The following is an 18,024-nucleotide window of genomic DNA, read 5'->3' as shown; positions in this document are numbered from 1 at the left end:
ACTGGAAGCCTAGAATAACCCTAAACTTACATTTGAAATTGTGGAAGGTTTTCAGAGGGTAAGGCCAAGGCAAGATCAAGGAATTTACAAGCAGACAAGTAGAGGTTTAACCATCGCTGACTGTTATAAGATGTAGAGAACCCATTGCCACCAGTGTAAGTAGTTTCCAAACCAGCAACAGATGGCCCAGAGATCCTAAAAAGTAAAGTTATAAATATTTTATATCTGTTAGGATGGGTTATCTTGTTTCTTTACTCTTAAGTGCGGAAAAAAAGTGACCTACAGTATAGTGGTTTGAAGCAAATTATTTAATAGTGTAGTCTTTGCTAAGTAAGATAAAGGAATCATCTATTTTCCTGTAAAGGTAAATCAAATCTGTAATTTACTGTACCTGGTGATATCATCATCAGCTGTAAGTTCCTGCTCCATAAGTAAAAAGACTTGCACCTGAGAGGAAAGAAAATGGTTGCAAGGATGTATTACACTGCCTACATAACTAAAGACAGAACTGTGAGTATGCAAAAAAGAGTGGCGATAAATCAAATAGGTTATAAAATAATGGTCCTAATGTAACCATTTTATAGTGAATCATCTATCCTTACCTCACTCTTTAGGGAAACATTGAATAAGAAACTAGCTTCATTCTTAACTCGTATAAGGTCAAAATATGGCTATACAATTTACAATAATTTCTAAATGATCTCCGTAACTGCTAAATTTTGGAGGGCAAAAATAGCTATTTTAAAATTAGAGTTTTTAGATAGTCTAACACTATGAACTGAAAAAACTAAATTTATGCTTACCTGATAAATTTCTTTCTTTCCAGACATGGAGAGTCCATGACATCATTCCAATTACTAGTGGGATATTCAACTCCTGGCCAGCAGGAGGAGGAAAAGAGCACCCCAGCAAAGCTGTTAAGTGTAACTGCCTTACCCATAAACCCCAGTCATTCAGCTGAAGGAAATGGAAAAGGAAGACACACGAGGGTGAAAAGGTGCCTGAGGTTTACAGAAAAAAACAATTATAATGAGAAAAGAGGGCAGGGTCAGGGACTCTCCATATCCAGAAAGAAAGAAATTTATCAGTTAAGCATACATTTTGTTTTCTTTCCTATGACATGGAGAGTCCACAACGTCATTCCAATTACTAGTGGGAACCAATACCCAAGCTAGAGGACACGGAATGAACAGTGAGGGAGAAAAAAGGCAGTAGGACCTAAACTGAGGGCACCACCGCTTAAAGAATCCTTTTTCCCAAAAGAAGCCTCGGCCAAGGCAAAAGTATAAAATTTGTAGAATTTTGAAAAAGTATGCAGAGGACCATGTTGCCGCCTTGCAAATTTGTTCCACAGAAGCTGAATTTTTGAAAGCCCAAGAAGAGGACACAGCCCTAGTAGAATGAGCCGCAATTATCTCAGGAGGCTGCTGTCCAGCAGTCTCATAAGCCAAATGAATCAAACTTCTCAACCAGAGAGACCGAGAAGTAGAAGTGGCCTTCTGACCCTTACACTTTCCAGAGAAAACAACAAACAGGGCAGAAGATTGCCGAAAATCTTTAGTAGCTTGTAAGTAAAATTTTAGAGCCCGCATCACATCTAAGTTATATGAAAGATGTTCCTTTTGAGAAGGATTAGGACAAAAAGAAAAAAAGTGATCCGATACCAGCTTAGGGAGATAACCCAATTTAGTACAAAGGACCACCTTAACAGCATGAAAAATAAGGTAAGGGGAATCACACTGCAGAGCTGAAAGCTCAGATACTCTGCAAGCAGAAGAAATGGCAACAAGAAACAAAACCTTCCAGGATAATAGTCTAATATCAATAACATGCATTGGCTCAAACGGAGCCTGCTGAAAAACTTTAAGAACTAAATTAAGGCTCCACGGGGGAGCAACAGGTTTAAATACAGGCCTGATTCTAACCAGGGCCTGTAAAAAGGCTTGAAAATCTGGAAGGTCTGCCAGACGTTTGTGCAAAAGGATAGATAACGCAGAAATCTGACTCCTTAGGGTACTGACTGATAAACCCTTATCCAGGCCATCCTGAAGAAAAGACAAAATTTGGGGAATCCTCACTAGGCTTCAGGAGAATCCCTTAGATTCACACCAATAAAGATATTTACGCCATATCTTATGGTAAATCTTGCGAGTAACCGGTTTTCGAGCCTGAATCTTAGTTTCAATGACCGCTTCAGAAAAAACACATTTAGACAGAACTAGGCGTTTAATCTCCAAGCAGTTAGCTTCAGAAAATCTAGATTTGGATGGAGGAAAGGACCCTGAAGTAGAAGGTCTTTCCTCTGAGGTAACCTCCAAGGAGGTAGAGATGACATCCTTACTAGATCCGCGAACCAGATCCTGTGAGGCCATGCAGGAGCTATTAGGATCACCAATGCCCTCTCCTGTTTGATAAGAACAATGACTCCTGGAAGGAGAGCAAATGGAGGAAACAGATATGCCAGAGAAAACCTCCAAGGAACCGCTAGAACATCTATCAGAACGGCCTGAGGATCTCTTGACCTTGAACCGTACTTTGGAACCTTGGCATTTTGGCAGGACGCCATCAGATTCAGCACTGGAACCCCCACTTGAGGGTTATCTGAGAGAACACTTCCGGATGGAGAGCCCACTCCCCGGGATGAAAGGTCTGTCTGCTCAGAAAATTTGCCTACCAGTTATCCACTCCTGGAATGTGGATGGCAGATAGAAGACAATCATGAGCTTCTGTCCCACTGCAGAATGCGAGTCACCTCCTTCATGGCTAAGGAACTCCGAGTCCCTCCCTGGTGGTTGATGCAAGCCACTGAGGTGATGCTGTCCGATTGGAATCAGATATACCGGACCAACGACTGTTGAGGCCACACTGACAGAGCATTCAAGATTGCTCTCAACTGCAAGATGTTTATGGGAAGAGAGGACTCTTCGTGAGACCACAAGCCCTGAGCCTTTAGAGGGCCCTGAACAGCTCCCCAGCCTGACAGACTGGCTTCCATAGTCACAATTTCCCAGGAGGGTCTCAGAAAGCAAGTGCCTTGAGGCAGATGTTCCTGTGACACCCACCATGAGAGAGAGTCTCTTGTTAGATGGTCCAGATTTATCCTCTGAGATAAATCCAAATGATCTCCTTTCATTGACGGAGCATACAAAGCTGCAGCGGTCGAAGATGGAACCAAGCATAAGGAATGATGTCCATGGATGCCACCATCAGACCAATCACCTCCATGCATTGAGCCACAGACGGACGAAAGGTAGACTGGAGAGAAAGGCAAGAAGCAAGAATCTTGTCTTTTCTGACCACCGTCACAAAAATCTTCATGGACAGGTAATCTATTATAGTCCCTAGGAAACACACTTTGGTAGATGGAACAGGAGAACTTTTTTTCAAATTCATCTTTCACCCATGGGAACATAGAAAAGACAACAGCATCTCTGTATGAGATTGGGCTAGTTGAAAAGATGACACCTGAACTAAGATGTAGTCTAGATAAGGCGCCACAGCAATTCCCTGGGATCTGATCACAGCCAAGAGTGCCCCCAGAACCTTTGTAAATATACTGGGAGCTGTGGCCAGACCAAATGTAAGTGCAACAAATTGGAAGTGCTTGTCCAGAAATGCAAACCTCAGATATTGATGCTGTTCCCTGTAAATGGAAACATGAATGTATGCGTCCTTCAGGTCTATGGTCGTTATAAACCGACATTCCTGTACCAAAGGAAGAATAGAATGGATAGTTTTCATCTTGAAGGACAGAACCCTGAGGAATTTGTTGACACACTTGAGTTCTAGAATGGGCCGAAAAGTTCCCTCCTTTTTGGGAACCACAAATAGATTTGAATAGAATCCTAGACCCTGTTCTGCTAGAGGGACAGCAACAATAACTCCCAGAGAGTATAGGTCTTTTACACAGTTTAAAAAGGCCTCCTTATTTATTTGGTTTGAGGACAGTCTAGACAGAAGAAATCTGCTCCTTGGAGGGCATGACTTGAATCCTATGCTGTAACCCTGGGATACTATGTCCACAGCCCAAGGGTCAGGGACATCTCGTATCCAGGCTTGATGAAAAAAGAAAGCCTGCCCCCACCAAATCCACACTGGAATCGGGGGAGGAACCTTCATGCTGATTTAGAGTGAGCACAAGGCTTCTTGGATTGTTTTCCCTTGTTCCAGGGCTGGTTGGATTTCCAAGAAGATCTGGGTTGATCTGGTTTAGATGAAGAGGAGGACTTATGCCCCTTAAAGTTATGAAAGGAACGAAAATTAGAGATCTGACGACCTCTAGATCTATTTTTCTTGTCCTGAGGTAGGAAAGATCCCTTTCCACCTGTAATCTCTGAAATGATTTCTGCCAGACCAGGTCCAAACAGAGTCTTTCCCTTGTAGGGTAAAGCCAAAAGCTTGGCCTTAGAAGAAACATCAACTGACCAAGATTTTAACCACAGAGCCCTGCGGGCTAGTACAGTGAAGCTAGACATCTTAGCTCCTAGACGAACTATCTGCATATTGGCATCACAGATAAAGGTATTGGCCAATTTGAGAGCTTTGATCCTATCTTGGATCTCCTCTACTGTAGTTTCCTGTGTAATGAGATCAGACAATGCATCACACCAATAAGATGCAGCTCCGGCAACCGTAGCAATACTCGCTGCTGGCTGCCACTGTAACCCTTGATGTATATACATATTTTTTAAGTAAGCCTCTAGTTTCTTGAACATTGGGTCCTTAAAGGGACACTCAAGTCAAAATTAAACTTCATGATTCAGATACAGCATGCAATTTTAAACAACTTTCCAATTTACTTCCATTAACAAAATGTGCACATTCTTTTTATATTTACACTTTTTGAGTCACCAACTCCTACTGAGCATGTGCAATAATTCACAGCATATACGTATAAGCATTTGTGATTGGCTGATGGCTGTCACATGATACAGGGGGGGTGGAATTAGACATAACTTTGCAATTTATTTGACAAAAATCTACTACTCATTTGAAGTTCAGACTGAGTGCTATTGAATTGTCTTCTTATCATGCATTTGTTGATTATACAAATCTACTGTATTGACTGGTCCTTTAAAATAAAAACTATCCTCTATAGGAATGGTAGTTCTCTTGGAAAGAGTAGAAATAGCCCCTTCTACTTTGGGAACAGTGCACCATGAGTCACGAATAGAATCAGCAACAGGAAACCTCTTCTTAAAAACAGGGGAAGGGGAAAAAGGAACCCCTAGCTTATCCCATTCCTGAGTACTAATTTCAGACATCTTCCTTGGGACAGGAACAACTTTAGCAGAAAGGCAGAATCAAACTATATCCAATTTAGAGGACTTTGTGGGGTTGACAGCAACCGAAGGTTAAGAGTTAACTAAAGTTGCTAGAATCTACTTCAATAGTAACCGGAGGTGTTCAAGCTTAAATCTAAAATTAACCTCTTCAGTTTCAAAATACTTTTCTGCTAAAATGTCAGTCTGAGATCTCACCTTCAGAAGCTACAGAACTATTCTCATCAGACAACTCAGCAAGAGTGGCTAATGCAGTCCTAGAGTCCGGAGCCTTAGTATCAGGCAAATGTTTAGATTTTCTCTTGCGCTTACCCAAGGAAGGGAAAGCTGACAAAGCCGCTGTTACTGCAGAGGAAACCTGAGCGGCAAAAACCCCAGGTAAATAAACACCCCCAGGTGATTGAGAGGACACAGAAGGCACAATATGAGAAACAATTAAGGCTTGGGACGTTTGAGGAGAAAGCTGAGGCATGTCACGCACAGCAATATCCTGAGAGACAGTTGGCTCAGAAGGGAGTAATTTATCTTTAAATTTTAAAGTTTTAGCTAAACAAGAGGAACAAAATTGAATTGAAAGAACAATTTGGGCCTCTAAGCATAATAAACATTTATCCATAGAGATAGACTAATTCTGTTCAGAGTCCATGCTATGGAGAAAAAGTCCCACTAGTACAAATAAAATCAGTAAGTAAGGGAACAATACATTTTTTATTTACCAAACTAAATATAAGAGGAGGTAGAGAAAATTAAACAATAAGGTCGTTATTGAATAAAAATACCTCAGATTGCCTAAGGCTCCTACCAGCCAAGAGGAAAAAAACGGATCTCCTAGTAGAGATTTCTTCTCCTCTTAGACGATCCTGAAAGACGATATACTTGGATTCTATATTGAGGAACCGCTTTATAAAAACTTATAACTGTAGCTCTGCACAGAAGAAAAAGATAGCTATTGATCTCCACTGCTCCGCAAAACCGGAAGTACGGGCCACGTGAGCGGGCCCAATATAAACTGCGCAATACTTCAGAAAAACAAAAGTGTGCGAAGAAACTTAAAGGGACACTGTACCCAAAAATTTTATTTTGTGATTCAGATTGAGCATGAAATTTTAAGCAAATTTCGAATTTACTCCTATTATCAAATTTTCTTCATTCTCTTGGTATCTTTATTTGAAATGCAAGAATGTAAGTTTAGATGCCGGCCCATTTTTGGTGAACAACCTGGTTTGTCCTTGCTGATTGGTGGATAAATTCATCCACCAATAAAAAAGTGCTGCCCAGAGTACTGAAACCAAAAAAAAAGCTTAGATGCCTTCTTTTTCAAATAATGATAGAAAGAGAATGAAGAAAAGTTGATAATAGGAGTAAATTAGAAAGTTGCTTAAAATTGCATGCTCTTTCTGAATTACAAAAGAAAAAATTTGGGTTCAGTGTCCCTTTAAACAGTTTAAAAACGGCTTCCCCACTTCACTTCTTCTCAGTTACAGAAGCTTCATGTTAAAGTACTAGAAATAAATAAAACTCCCATCATAGTAATAAAAAAGTAGATATAGGTTAATAAATAAGCATATCCTTATTATTAGCCTGATACATCCCTTAGGCTGTCATACTGATAAGTGCCATACTGAGTAAAGTAAAAAAATTGTGTCCCTGATATGAATCCGTACATTAAAAGGATTATTAAGTCCCAGAATGGATCTGTAAAAGAGGATTAACCTCTTAAGTGCTGCAGCCCTCCTGTACATAGAAGGCAAAGGCACTTACCTTAGATCCTATTGCATTCAAGATGCTGATCCTCAAGGTGTGGCAGGCACTATGCTCCCTGTCATGGACCTGTAGGAAAAAGAAAGAACAGAGTAACCAACTCTGGCTTTCCACAAACGGGTAGCAAAGTGTTAAAAGTAAAGCAAAGGACTTCCTCGCCACCTTTTAACTGCTAAAAGCCACCACTACTCTTACTCAAGAGATTGACATGGACACAGCTAGACCCCAATCCTTGCTTGCAGGGAAAAGTACCCATAAAAGGATTAAAATCTTCAGACACCAACTTCGCACAACCTCCATTGACGTGGCAAAGAGAATGACTGGGGGTTATGGGTAAGGTAGTTACACTTAACAGCTTTGCTGGGGTGCTCTTTGCCTCCTCCTGCTGGCCAGGAGTTGAATACCCCACTAGTAATTGGAATGATGTCGTGGTCATAGGAAAAAAATAAAGAATATGATTTTACAATGTTTTAAGTGCTACCAGGTTAGGTGAAATATAGGTTACAGAATTAAACTTTACAAACCAGTTCAGTAATCATGGTTGGCCACAAAGAGGTGAGATGTTGAGGAGACATCCTGAGAAGAAGGACTCGAAAAAACAGGAACACTTGTGAATGCAGAGTGGGCACTTGTGGCAACCGTAGGCTCTCTACTAACCTTTCTAAAGGAAAGTGAAGGTGTTAACATCTGTTTACAATTACAAAATAAATACTTGTTTTCATTAAATCTATTTTTTTATGTAACAAAGATGTGTGGTTACTAACGGAATTTACTGTTACATTAAAAATATATTTAACACAAATTAAATTGAGTGTTTACAGGTTAAGTTCATTACCAGGAAGGGGTGATAATACAATCATAATAAATTTAAATTAATTTAAACAAAAGGAAAAACAGTAAAAACATTAATTTTATTCACTTACAACAAAGATATTGCTTAATGTCACATGCAGCAATCTAGATGGAAACTATAAAATATTTATATATGGATTAACCTTGTATATCTGGGAGAAATTTCTGGTACTGGTCAATCTCACTGCTGAAGATAGCGAAGGCCAACCTCTTGAGAAGCATTGCTCGCTGCTCCAACTCTGCATCGCGGTTAGTGAACAGGTTGAGGGAACTGCTCTGTGCCACTGCTACACGAGCTGGAAAACAAGCAGATTGTAACCAACGAAAGAGGACAGGATATAACCACTCTCTTCTCATACTTCACCCTTATCACCTGTCTGCCACATGGTCCTCTAAACAGGTCTCATTAACTGTATTGTTTACTTATTGTAACCATCTGAATATATCTTTTTAATAATACTCACTAATGTTTTTTCATGACAATCAAATGAAACAAGAAAAAAAAAGAACATTACTTACTCATTAAATCACGAAAAGTGGTTTTGTCATGTGTCATTAGATGGTCCATAATTGCCCTCCAGCTAAAATAAAATATTCAAACGTAAGGAAAAAAACAAATTATGCTTCCTTTTCTTCTGATGGAAAGAGTCCACAGCTGCATTCATTACTTTTGGGAAATAAGAACCTGGCCACCAGGAGGAGGCAAAGACACCCCAGCCAAAGGCTTAAATACTCCTCCCACTTCTCTCATCCCCCAGTCATTCTGCCAAGGAACAGTAGAAAAAATATCAGGGTGAAAAGGTGCCAGAAGAACATAAGGACGCCCCACATAAAATATGGGTGGGGAGCTGTGGACTCTTTCAGTCCACAGCTGCATTTATTACTTTTGGGAAATCAATACCCAAGCTATAGAGGACACTGAATGCCAAGGTGGGAGGGTAAAATAGGCGACCCAAACTGAGGGCACCAGGCCTGAACCACAACCCAATAAAAAATCCTGCTTCATTGAATTTGAAAAAATTTGAAAGAAAAAGCCCCAGTGACACTGACTCGCAGCTAGTCCAGAGCCAAACAAGAGACCGCGAACGGACTTGACTGAGCCAACAGGCCTCCAAAAGACACCGTTGCCCAACAAACGGTCCCCCACCATCACTCCACAGATGAATGTGAAACCAGCCTAAAACCTCTGAAGGGACAAGACAAAGGAGAACCGAGGATAAACAAAAGGGTCCCTTAATACGAAAAGAATACCTCCAGGTATTTAAAGGCCCAGCTCACAGAGACTTAAACCGTCCCAAACAGAGAAGAGGCCACACCATTACAAAGCGAAAACCGGAACAATATCGGACACGGAGACAGAAACATCTCCCCAACATCCTGCAAGCATGGACGCAACTGAAGAGCAAAACCCTCCCTGCATCCGGCCATAGAATACCCAAGTATTCAACCATGAAGGCGTGTAATAGACCCAGGCAAAACCACAGGTTTAAAAACACAGAGTCCATAATAGGAAGCCACCAAAGGGGCTTGCAAGGAAGAAGGAGGAGGAGCAGCAGTCTACAATAAACAGACCGCGCAAAAACAGTACCTCAACAGAGAACATTTTCCAGGCAACCTAAGCCACCGGACCTACACTCAGACCCCTAAAAAAGGGGAACACAAGCCTCCATCAAGGCCACCCGAGAAGAAGAGTATACCCTCAGAACCCGAAGCAAGAGTAAACCGTCTCCTGGAAGGAACAAGGCGAAAGGAGAAACCATCTCCCAGCAGACAGAGCTATCAGGCTAGACTCAATAGGCTCTCACATACAAGGGAGACAGCGACCCCTAGACCACTCGTACAGTCTGCCTGCAGACCCAAACCCCGCTGGACCAACCCAGCCACAGGGATCCAGTACAGGAACAAAGGAATCCCGAAACTGAAACAGAAACGTGTGTAAAAATGGAATAGCCATCTCTCCAAAGTTTTAGTACAACCTGACTCTGACCACAGACAAGGCCATAGACTTAAGTATCTATCAAAACAAGGCCCTATATCTGACATGGAGCCGACAAGACTCAAGGCGGAGCCACCTCCACCTTCTACCTCCTGACCCGGAGAAATCCTAAAAAAAGGACTTAATTTCCATAGGAAGGAGAAGATGTCCTATGAAAGGTAAGAAACCGGAAGAACGACAACTGCCCTCAAAGGTCGAAGCTACCGGTTAATTGGGAAGAAAATCCCCAAAACAAATGTCCTTTAAAGGACCCCCCTACAAATCACGCACCAACAGAGGCCCAGCCAACCCATAAATCTGCAGAGCAGATAACCCACGGGTACACTGGTAAAATGACCAGGGGAATGCAACCCTAAGGTGTACCAGAAATTGGAGATCCAATGCCAGCAGCTGGGTATGAACCCACACCCTTGAGGTACAGATCACCCATGTAACTCCTAGATAACATGGGTTACTCTGTAGGAAAGAGTAAGAAAATACTCGTAAAACCAGGCCAACCATGACCTGGTCAGGTAGAAGGAGCAAGGACATAGCCCAAGTTCCCACTACCATGGAACACCCCGACCAACCCTGAGATCCAGGATTCCAAAACAGCCCAAAACTGGGTCAGGAAGAAGGAGCGAAGTCTCAAAGCAGAAATCTCAGGGAGAAACAGGTCTGGGTGCGTAATAGTTCCGGAACCTTACCCTGGAACTAACCATCCCAACTGGCAAAAAAGCCAGACAAGGGAAATGGACATATATCTAGAGAATCCAGACATCAAGGGGAACTCAAAAGTACCAACCAAAGGAAGGAACCACCCCTAGCCAAAGCCCAATGCTCCAAGGAGCAGGGCTAAAGTTGTAAGAAAGGACTTCTCCAAGCCAACAGAAAAGATGCTTCGAGGTCCCTTACTAGCAGGATCAGTCTCCCCATTACCTCCACACAGACAGAGGACACCGGGAAGAGAAAGGTGCTAAACCTTCCCAGCTCCGGGTAACCCCGAGCTAAACAAAGTCCCCACAAGGATCAACCAAGATGCCAATTCCAAAGGGGAGATCTAACTCACCCGGAGACATCTAAGGAGACCCAAAGGCCTCATAACTCAATTAGACCTTCACGTCCAAGAGCAAATGCTGTATCTAGATACACTAGAGACCACTTACATAGACACCTACAAGGTGCCAAGAGCTGCAATAGGCTTCAAATGCAAAACCTTCCACATTTTGGACAGCTATCCATACAGCTGTAGGATGAAGTCCCAACAGGACCATTCATGGACCTAACACTGAAGGCCAAACCACTCAAACAGCGGTGACGGGGCCTAAGACCACCAATCCTCTCCCCATATGGAGGAGGAACTCTAGATTCTGATAAAATCAGAAGACAGAGTGACGCAGCTGAACAGTCCTCCGCCCAGACATCTATGACTGGAGGCTATAAGGACTGAGACAATCCTTCCTGCCTCATGAACCTACCAGTTCTTCTCGAATGCTTAGTGGAACATGAAAAACAATGATAACCTGAGCACTCAGCGCTTCTACCGAACCAGCTCAGCAGAACAGTGCCACTTGTCTGAACAGCCGCAAGACGGAAACGGACCCAACAGGACCAGCCTGTACCAGGGATACTAACTGTCAAGCTGCATAAACTTTCCCTCATAGGGGAAAACGAAACAGACATTTTTAAACATAGGACTAACATGTCCAAACAACGAGCATCAATCCCAGATGGTTCCCGAAGGAAACAAATAAAAGACATCCATCGGATACAAAATAAAATATAAGGCAACCCGAAGGCTAACGCCCAAAAAAGACACGTGCCTACCCGTAGGACCAGCCAAACGGAGCCCCATCTTACAAAAACTGGGAAAGAACTCCATATAAGGACAATAGGAGATTACCTTATCCCCATATGTGTAACAAGTTGTACCATTCTGACCATCAGACTGAAAATTCCCATATCTGTGAACTATAGGGTCATTCAGTGACTCAAACAGATGTCTGAGCAATACGTGAAGGCGCGAAATCCGGTACCGAAAAGCACAACACGCCGGAACAGAACCCTCAGGATACTGCGGAGGCCCTTCCCAAGGCGGCATACCCGGGACAATGAGGCACAAGCACATTCTCAAAGCAACGTCTGGACTATGCAGACGAGCAAGCGCCAACATTATCTGAAGGCGAAAACATGCTGCAAGCTGTGGGGGGGAACACACCACCCCGCGTGGAGGAACTATAAACTGGGTTACCTGCATGTGTAGGAGGAAGAATCGGTAGGGAACTCACTCCCTGGGAGACAGGACCCCCAGAGGCAGATGGCTCAGCAGATCCCTGGTTCCCCGAGCCCAAGGAACCGGGTGCTCTCATATGGCATATGGAACAAGAATGGTTGACAGGAGTCAACGAGGCTACACCGGATTCATCACTGGACACAGTATCTGAATCAGATATTATAATTGTGTCGGAATCTGAGTCATCCATAACTGAATCTGAAATGAGTACAGTCTCAGCATCAGTATCCCCCATAACAGTAACGAGGATATAGTAATATGAACAATTCAGAAAAAACAAAAACGGCACCTGACACCACCAATGGCTGGGGCACTCACCACCTCCAATGACCAGACCCCCGCGGACTAGAATATTCTCAGACGTCACACGGTCGGGAATGCAGAAATGGGAACAGAGCGTAACCACGCCCGGACACAGGGTGAACCGTATAGTCCAAAAAGCGTGCCCAGCCAAAAGGCTGCGTCACTTCCAAAGGCCTCAAAGTTCCGAACCACAAGCCCATAATCCTCACACATAAGCAGGTTGAATCACTCACATAAGAAACATGATTGTAAACCCTCCTGTCCAATAACCTCGCTCAGGAGATATTAAACCTCGATTCCAAGATCTAACAGAGACTCACTGAGAACCTTATGTTATAAATTAAACCCGCAAGGAGCTTTAGCCTCACGGGAAACATTACATTACAGTACATTGAATAAAGTAAAATGAAACGATCTTACCGGAATCACGGCCTTTCAAGTGTGACGAATAGTAGCATCGCCTCCGCCATGGACTTGAGAGAAGAAAGCAGGCAGCAAAGCGAAGTTCGACAATGCTGATTGCTTGAGGAGCTGTTAATATGAGTCGGGAAGGTTTTGCAGAAATAAGCTTCCTGCATCTCCGGACCCTAACTTTCATCCAAGCCCTCACTGAGAGACTGACAGGACTACTTAAAACTCCTGTCCCATACCGAATACCGAGTACTACCCTCCAAAAGAGACAAAAAACTAAAATTAAAATTCTGACATGTCTCTGCCATCCTCCTGAGACGAAAGGCAAAGAAAGACTGGGGGATAAGGGGAGTGGGAGGAGTATTTAAGCCTTTGGCTGGGGTGTCTTTGCCTCCTCCTGGTGGCCAGGTTCTTATTTCCCAAAAGTAATGAATGCAGCTGTGGACTCTTTCCATTTAAGAAGAAAAGATTTCTAAAAAAATGTGTCAATGTGCTTTGAAACAATTAAAAGAACATAAAAGTGTTTAATGTGTAAGATAATTCTTATTGCTTCGCTGCTTGCATATAACTGAATGTTTAACCCCTGCAAAGGGTTAAATATATAGTTAGTCAGCTCCAGAGCACAAATGCACTACTGAGACCTAACTCGATACATCTGGTGAGCCAACGACAAGAGGCATATGTGTGTAACCACCAATCGCCAGCTAGCTCCCAGTTAGTGCATTGCTGCTCCTTCAACAAAGGATACAAATAGAACAGTAAGTAAATGTTATATAATATGTGGTTGGTTAAAAGGTTACAACAAAACACTTAAAGCTGTGCAGATAATATCAGTTAATAATACTTATATGCACATCATATAATTACCAGGTTACAACCTGTTATAACTTCCTATTACAATAATATCTGTCTTAGAATCAAGAGGCCTCTATTGGAAAATTGTCTTTGGCCTAAACATGATGGGAGAAAATGAAATATGTCACCTAAAGCAAAAAGGCTCTCACAAGGGGTACCCACTACACATTAATAGTGACAGACTGATACAGATAAAATTTGCTGTTGTCCCTAACCATGGACGCCCATGGCTGAAAGATCTTAAGAAGGCAAATATGACTTTTAAGTTTAGTCGATACAACTTATTGATCTGCTAGGAAACATGCATATTTTTTTTAAACAACAAATTGTATCACACTATTAGGGGCAGCGTATCTTACATTACATTTGAAAAAGCCCGATACGGGCGAAACCAGTCAGGGGGTTGTAGAGCTTAGGGGAGCTCTATTAATTTTTAAAAAAACTCTACCTAGAACTGTTGGCCTGTATAGGCGGATATTTACTTAATTAATCTCAGTGATACATAGAAAACTAGAATTAATTATACCGTATTATCCACTGAGTAATTGTTAAACTTTAACACAATAGAAAGCTACACACTATTAGCAAGCAACTTTATCTTGGCTATTTAATCTGAGCTACGCATTAATACTTGATTTTTAGGGGGGTACGTTTGATACTTACCCTCACTAATAACATTTGTGCAAATAAATATTCAAACTACTAGCGGGTTGCTAACTCTGTAGCTACTATTTATAAATATAGTAACTACTGCTAGAAAGTGCTAAGAGGATAGACAGTACAACTGATTATATTACAGAAACACTACAAGCGGCTGTATTAAATTGCCATATTTTCGCGGCAACAAATTCAGACCCGACATAAACCGGCATAGCCGTTGTATAGATTGAATCACTATCAGTGTAATTTACATAGGCACTGTCTAATTTACTACGGCAAACCCACTTGCTAGTTTCCTACAATGAGTGTTATACAAAACCTGTCTCCTACTGCAGTACTTTAGAAGTTAACACATAGTTAATGTATCTAATCTATTGAATATTAGGTTTATTGTATTTGATATGTATGATCTATTCAGTACACTCCAATCTAATATTCTGAGTTAACGTATGGGCTGCAACACATCACTACAATTGAATGTGATGTTACATGTATAAATAAAGTAACACAACACTGTTGCAAATGTTATAAAGAAACAATCACAAGGTATTATTTGCAAATCGCATGCTCTGAAATCTATATGATCTCGTATCAACCTAAGCACAGTATGAAAGTGATATATGCATAATAAGCATATCAAAACACTGATCCAAATATTAATCAAATAGGGTGTTATTCTCAGTAAGAAAGTGATATCACACAATCACAAATACGTATTTAAACACTTACAGGTTTTCACGTGTGATTTGAATGTCCTGCATTTATATCACCTAGTATTAATCTTAGTACAATAGGAATATAATATTGTATGTACAAAGAAAGTGATATCCCATAATCATAAATAACACTCTCTTTATGTCCACTGAGTGGTATTAGTGTTATAAATCAACTACAAACACACTATTGATACTAAGATCCCTGTTTGTGAACCTTAGATAACACCCTGAATAAATAGATTAACACAATCTATTTTTCTATTTGAACATTTATGAGTTCATCTCAGGTTGACTTGAAGTGATATTATAACCCTCTATATGATGACTTCCATAGTATATTAGGATTCTATATTACTACAGCATATACTGTGCCAAATACTGTAATATTGATCATTTCTATTATTAACCTTGCTAATAGTGATCACAAGTATAGCTTCCCACCTATACAATTTTCCTTCTAAATACTTTTGACATATCAAAGGCTTACTGAAGATTAAGGAATAGGCCATCAATTCTTTGGTTGTTTTTAATTGAGTGCTTTATTTTAAATATACACAATAAAAGTTATATTTTAATTTCCCAATTTCTCCACTTCTAGTCCAGGCTTAGAGTGCTATATGTGCAGTCTTTGGAGAGGTCACTTCCTCTTTTCTGTCTAATACATTTACTCACTGCACAGCACCAACTTTTCTGCTACAATAAATATGGAGACATGAACATGGTTTTATGTCAGCTAATAGCAATATAAGAAAAGGTTGCCGGTGTGGTGCCACTGTATTTGTGTTGTAGTAAATTATCTTACATTACCTGTCTACTGGAATAAATACAACATTTCCGCTCATTTTAGAGAGTACTACACAAAATGCAAGGAATACTTACTGATTAACACAGGACCCATCCATCTGAAAGAAATTCTGATCCATAAACAGGTCAAAGGCTTCTTTCTTCCATGTCCGTCTTGTATACTGATAACCACTGAGGCTGCTTAGCAGCTGTACACAGGCTTTATAGCTCGGAGCATTATGGGCACTGTAAGGAGAAATAGATTACATATATAATAGAATTTGCCATTGTAATTTTGTCTGTAGTTATATATAATAATATGCTATATAAAAGATACAGAACACAAAGTCACATTTTGGATATATATATATATAAATAGTGCAATATTACCTATGATTTCGTAGATAGGGTACCACATAGTGCATGATATTTACTAGTAAAGGGATGACACGTTCTTTCTCATCACTGTAAAACACCATATCCAACAAATGAGCAAGGACCTATTAAAAATGCAAACAATAAACACATCATTAAATGCTGACTAATTTCTTATCAAAAATAAAATCGCAAAAATATATCATGACTATCTCACCTCAGACAGCAACGTTAGTGCATGTACACTGTAAACTGAAGGAGTAATGTGTGATATTTCCATGGCTGGAGACAGCATTATGTCTGAAACAATAAACACAAACTAATAAAATAAAACGGATTACAGAACAAAAAGCTCATTACACAATGTAATTGCATCCCAATCTCCAGACCTTCCCTCCCACTGCTGCAAATTTTCACCTAACCTCCTCAAGCACAGTGAAATTATTGTGGCATGAAAAAAGCGAAAGCTACATTCAACATATAGGTATTTTATACTTAGAAATATCACGGTACTAAGGAAACATTTTCTTTTATTAATATGCAAATTTAAAACTGTAAAGAGAAAAAAGTTAAAAAGACAAGTCTGGAATATATTAATCTACCTAAATATTGCAAATAGGAATGGTTGACTTGTTTACATGAGAAGTCAATAACGATACAATGTTGCTCACCAAATAATTATTCCCTAAATTAAGTAAATCAAACATCAAGTGTAAATGGAAATGACTACCTTCAACATCAGACTCTAGATTAGTCCCATCTACTGTTATCTTGGGTGATGGCTTTACTTCTAAATTTCTTCTTAACCAAGTAGTCTGTTCCAAGGATGAACCTGCAATTGAACCAATGGAATCTACGATCTTATGGGTCACATCCTGAAATAAACCAGAAAACCATTAAAACAAAATATATTTATGCTAAAAACAAAACCTTACTACAAAAATACTGAAGTTGAGACGAGTGTAAATTTTCTCTCTTTACATTGAAAAAGTTATTTCCAATGTGTTGGTTCTTGAGACAATGCAAGAGTGACAGAGATATCCCAAAGCAGACCCAACACAGAAACATAGAAAGGGAAATGAAATACTACATTAAATCACCCCCTCCCCAAAAAAAACCAAACACAATCCATATTCACCTGGAGAAAGTGTAGCATGTACACATCTTAGATAATGCACTGCACCAACACAAATAGAAGAGGAAAAATGAAATAAAATAATTGCCAAAATTTCTGTATCTCGCCTCAGTTCCCTAAGTAGCACTCACCAATTAAAGGAACCCTGAACCCCAAAATTATCTTTGGTGATTCAGATAGAGCATGCAATTTTAAGCAACTTTCTAATTTACTCCTATTATCAATTTTTCTTCGTTCTCTTGCTATCTTTATATGAAAAAGAAGGCATCTAAGTTTTTTCCTGGTTCAGTACTCTGGACAGCAGTTTTTGATTGGTGGATGCATTTATCCACCAATCAGCAAGGACAACCTAGGTTGTTCACCAAAAATGGGCCGGCATCTAAACTTACATTCTTGCATTTCAAATAAAGATACCAAGAGAATAAAGAACATTTGATAATAGGAGTAGATTAGAAAGTTGCTTACAATTGCATGCTCTATATGAACTACAAAAGAAAAAATTTGGGTTCAGTGTCCCTTTAAGAAAGGTTCCCTTTTAAGGAGGATGGACAGAAACCCAAAGTTTTTAAAGGGATGTATTTTATCCTGCTACCTTGCTGTTTAAAAAGCAGTGAACCCAAATA

General features: G+C 40.5%; 1 protein-coding gene across 2 annotated transcripts in view; it reads right to left on the bottom strand.

The window, feature by feature from the left end:
- Nucleotides 1–18,024, bottom strand: part of DOP1A (DOP1 leucine zipper like protein A) — a 176,311-nt gene that overhangs the window by 22,942 nt on the left and 135,345 nt on the right. For both annotated transcript variants that reach the window (XM_053710480.1, XM_053710479.1), the window contains 9 exons: nt 16,997–17,141; nt 16,484–16,566; nt 16,282–16,391; nt 15,988–16,137; nt 8,415–8,476; nt 8,039–8,191; nt 7,568–7,704; nt 392–447; nt 31–195 (listed from right to left, as the gene is read on the bottom strand). In XM_053710480.1, the coding sequence (XP_053566455.1) occupies nt 31–195; nt 392–447; nt 7,568–7,704; nt 8,039–8,191; nt 8,415–8,476; nt 15,988–16,137; nt 16,282–16,391; nt 16,484–16,566; nt 16,997–17,141 (1,061 nt within the window). The remainder of the gene's footprint in view (nt 1–30; nt 196–391; nt 448–7,567; nt 7,705–8,038; nt 8,192–8,414; nt 8,477–15,987; nt 16,138–16,281; nt 16,392–16,483; nt 16,567–16,996; nt 17,142–18,024) is intronic.

The sequence above is a fragment of the Bombina bombina genome, chromosome 4 (assembly GCF_027579735.1).
Source record: "Bombina bombina isolate aBomBom1 chromosome 4, aBomBom1.pri, whole genome shotgun sequence".
Lineage (NCBI taxonomy): Eukaryota > Metazoa > Chordata > Amphibia > Anura > Bombinatoridae > Bombina > Bombina bombina.
This window is presented reverse-complemented; position numbering and strand designations above follow the sequence as displayed.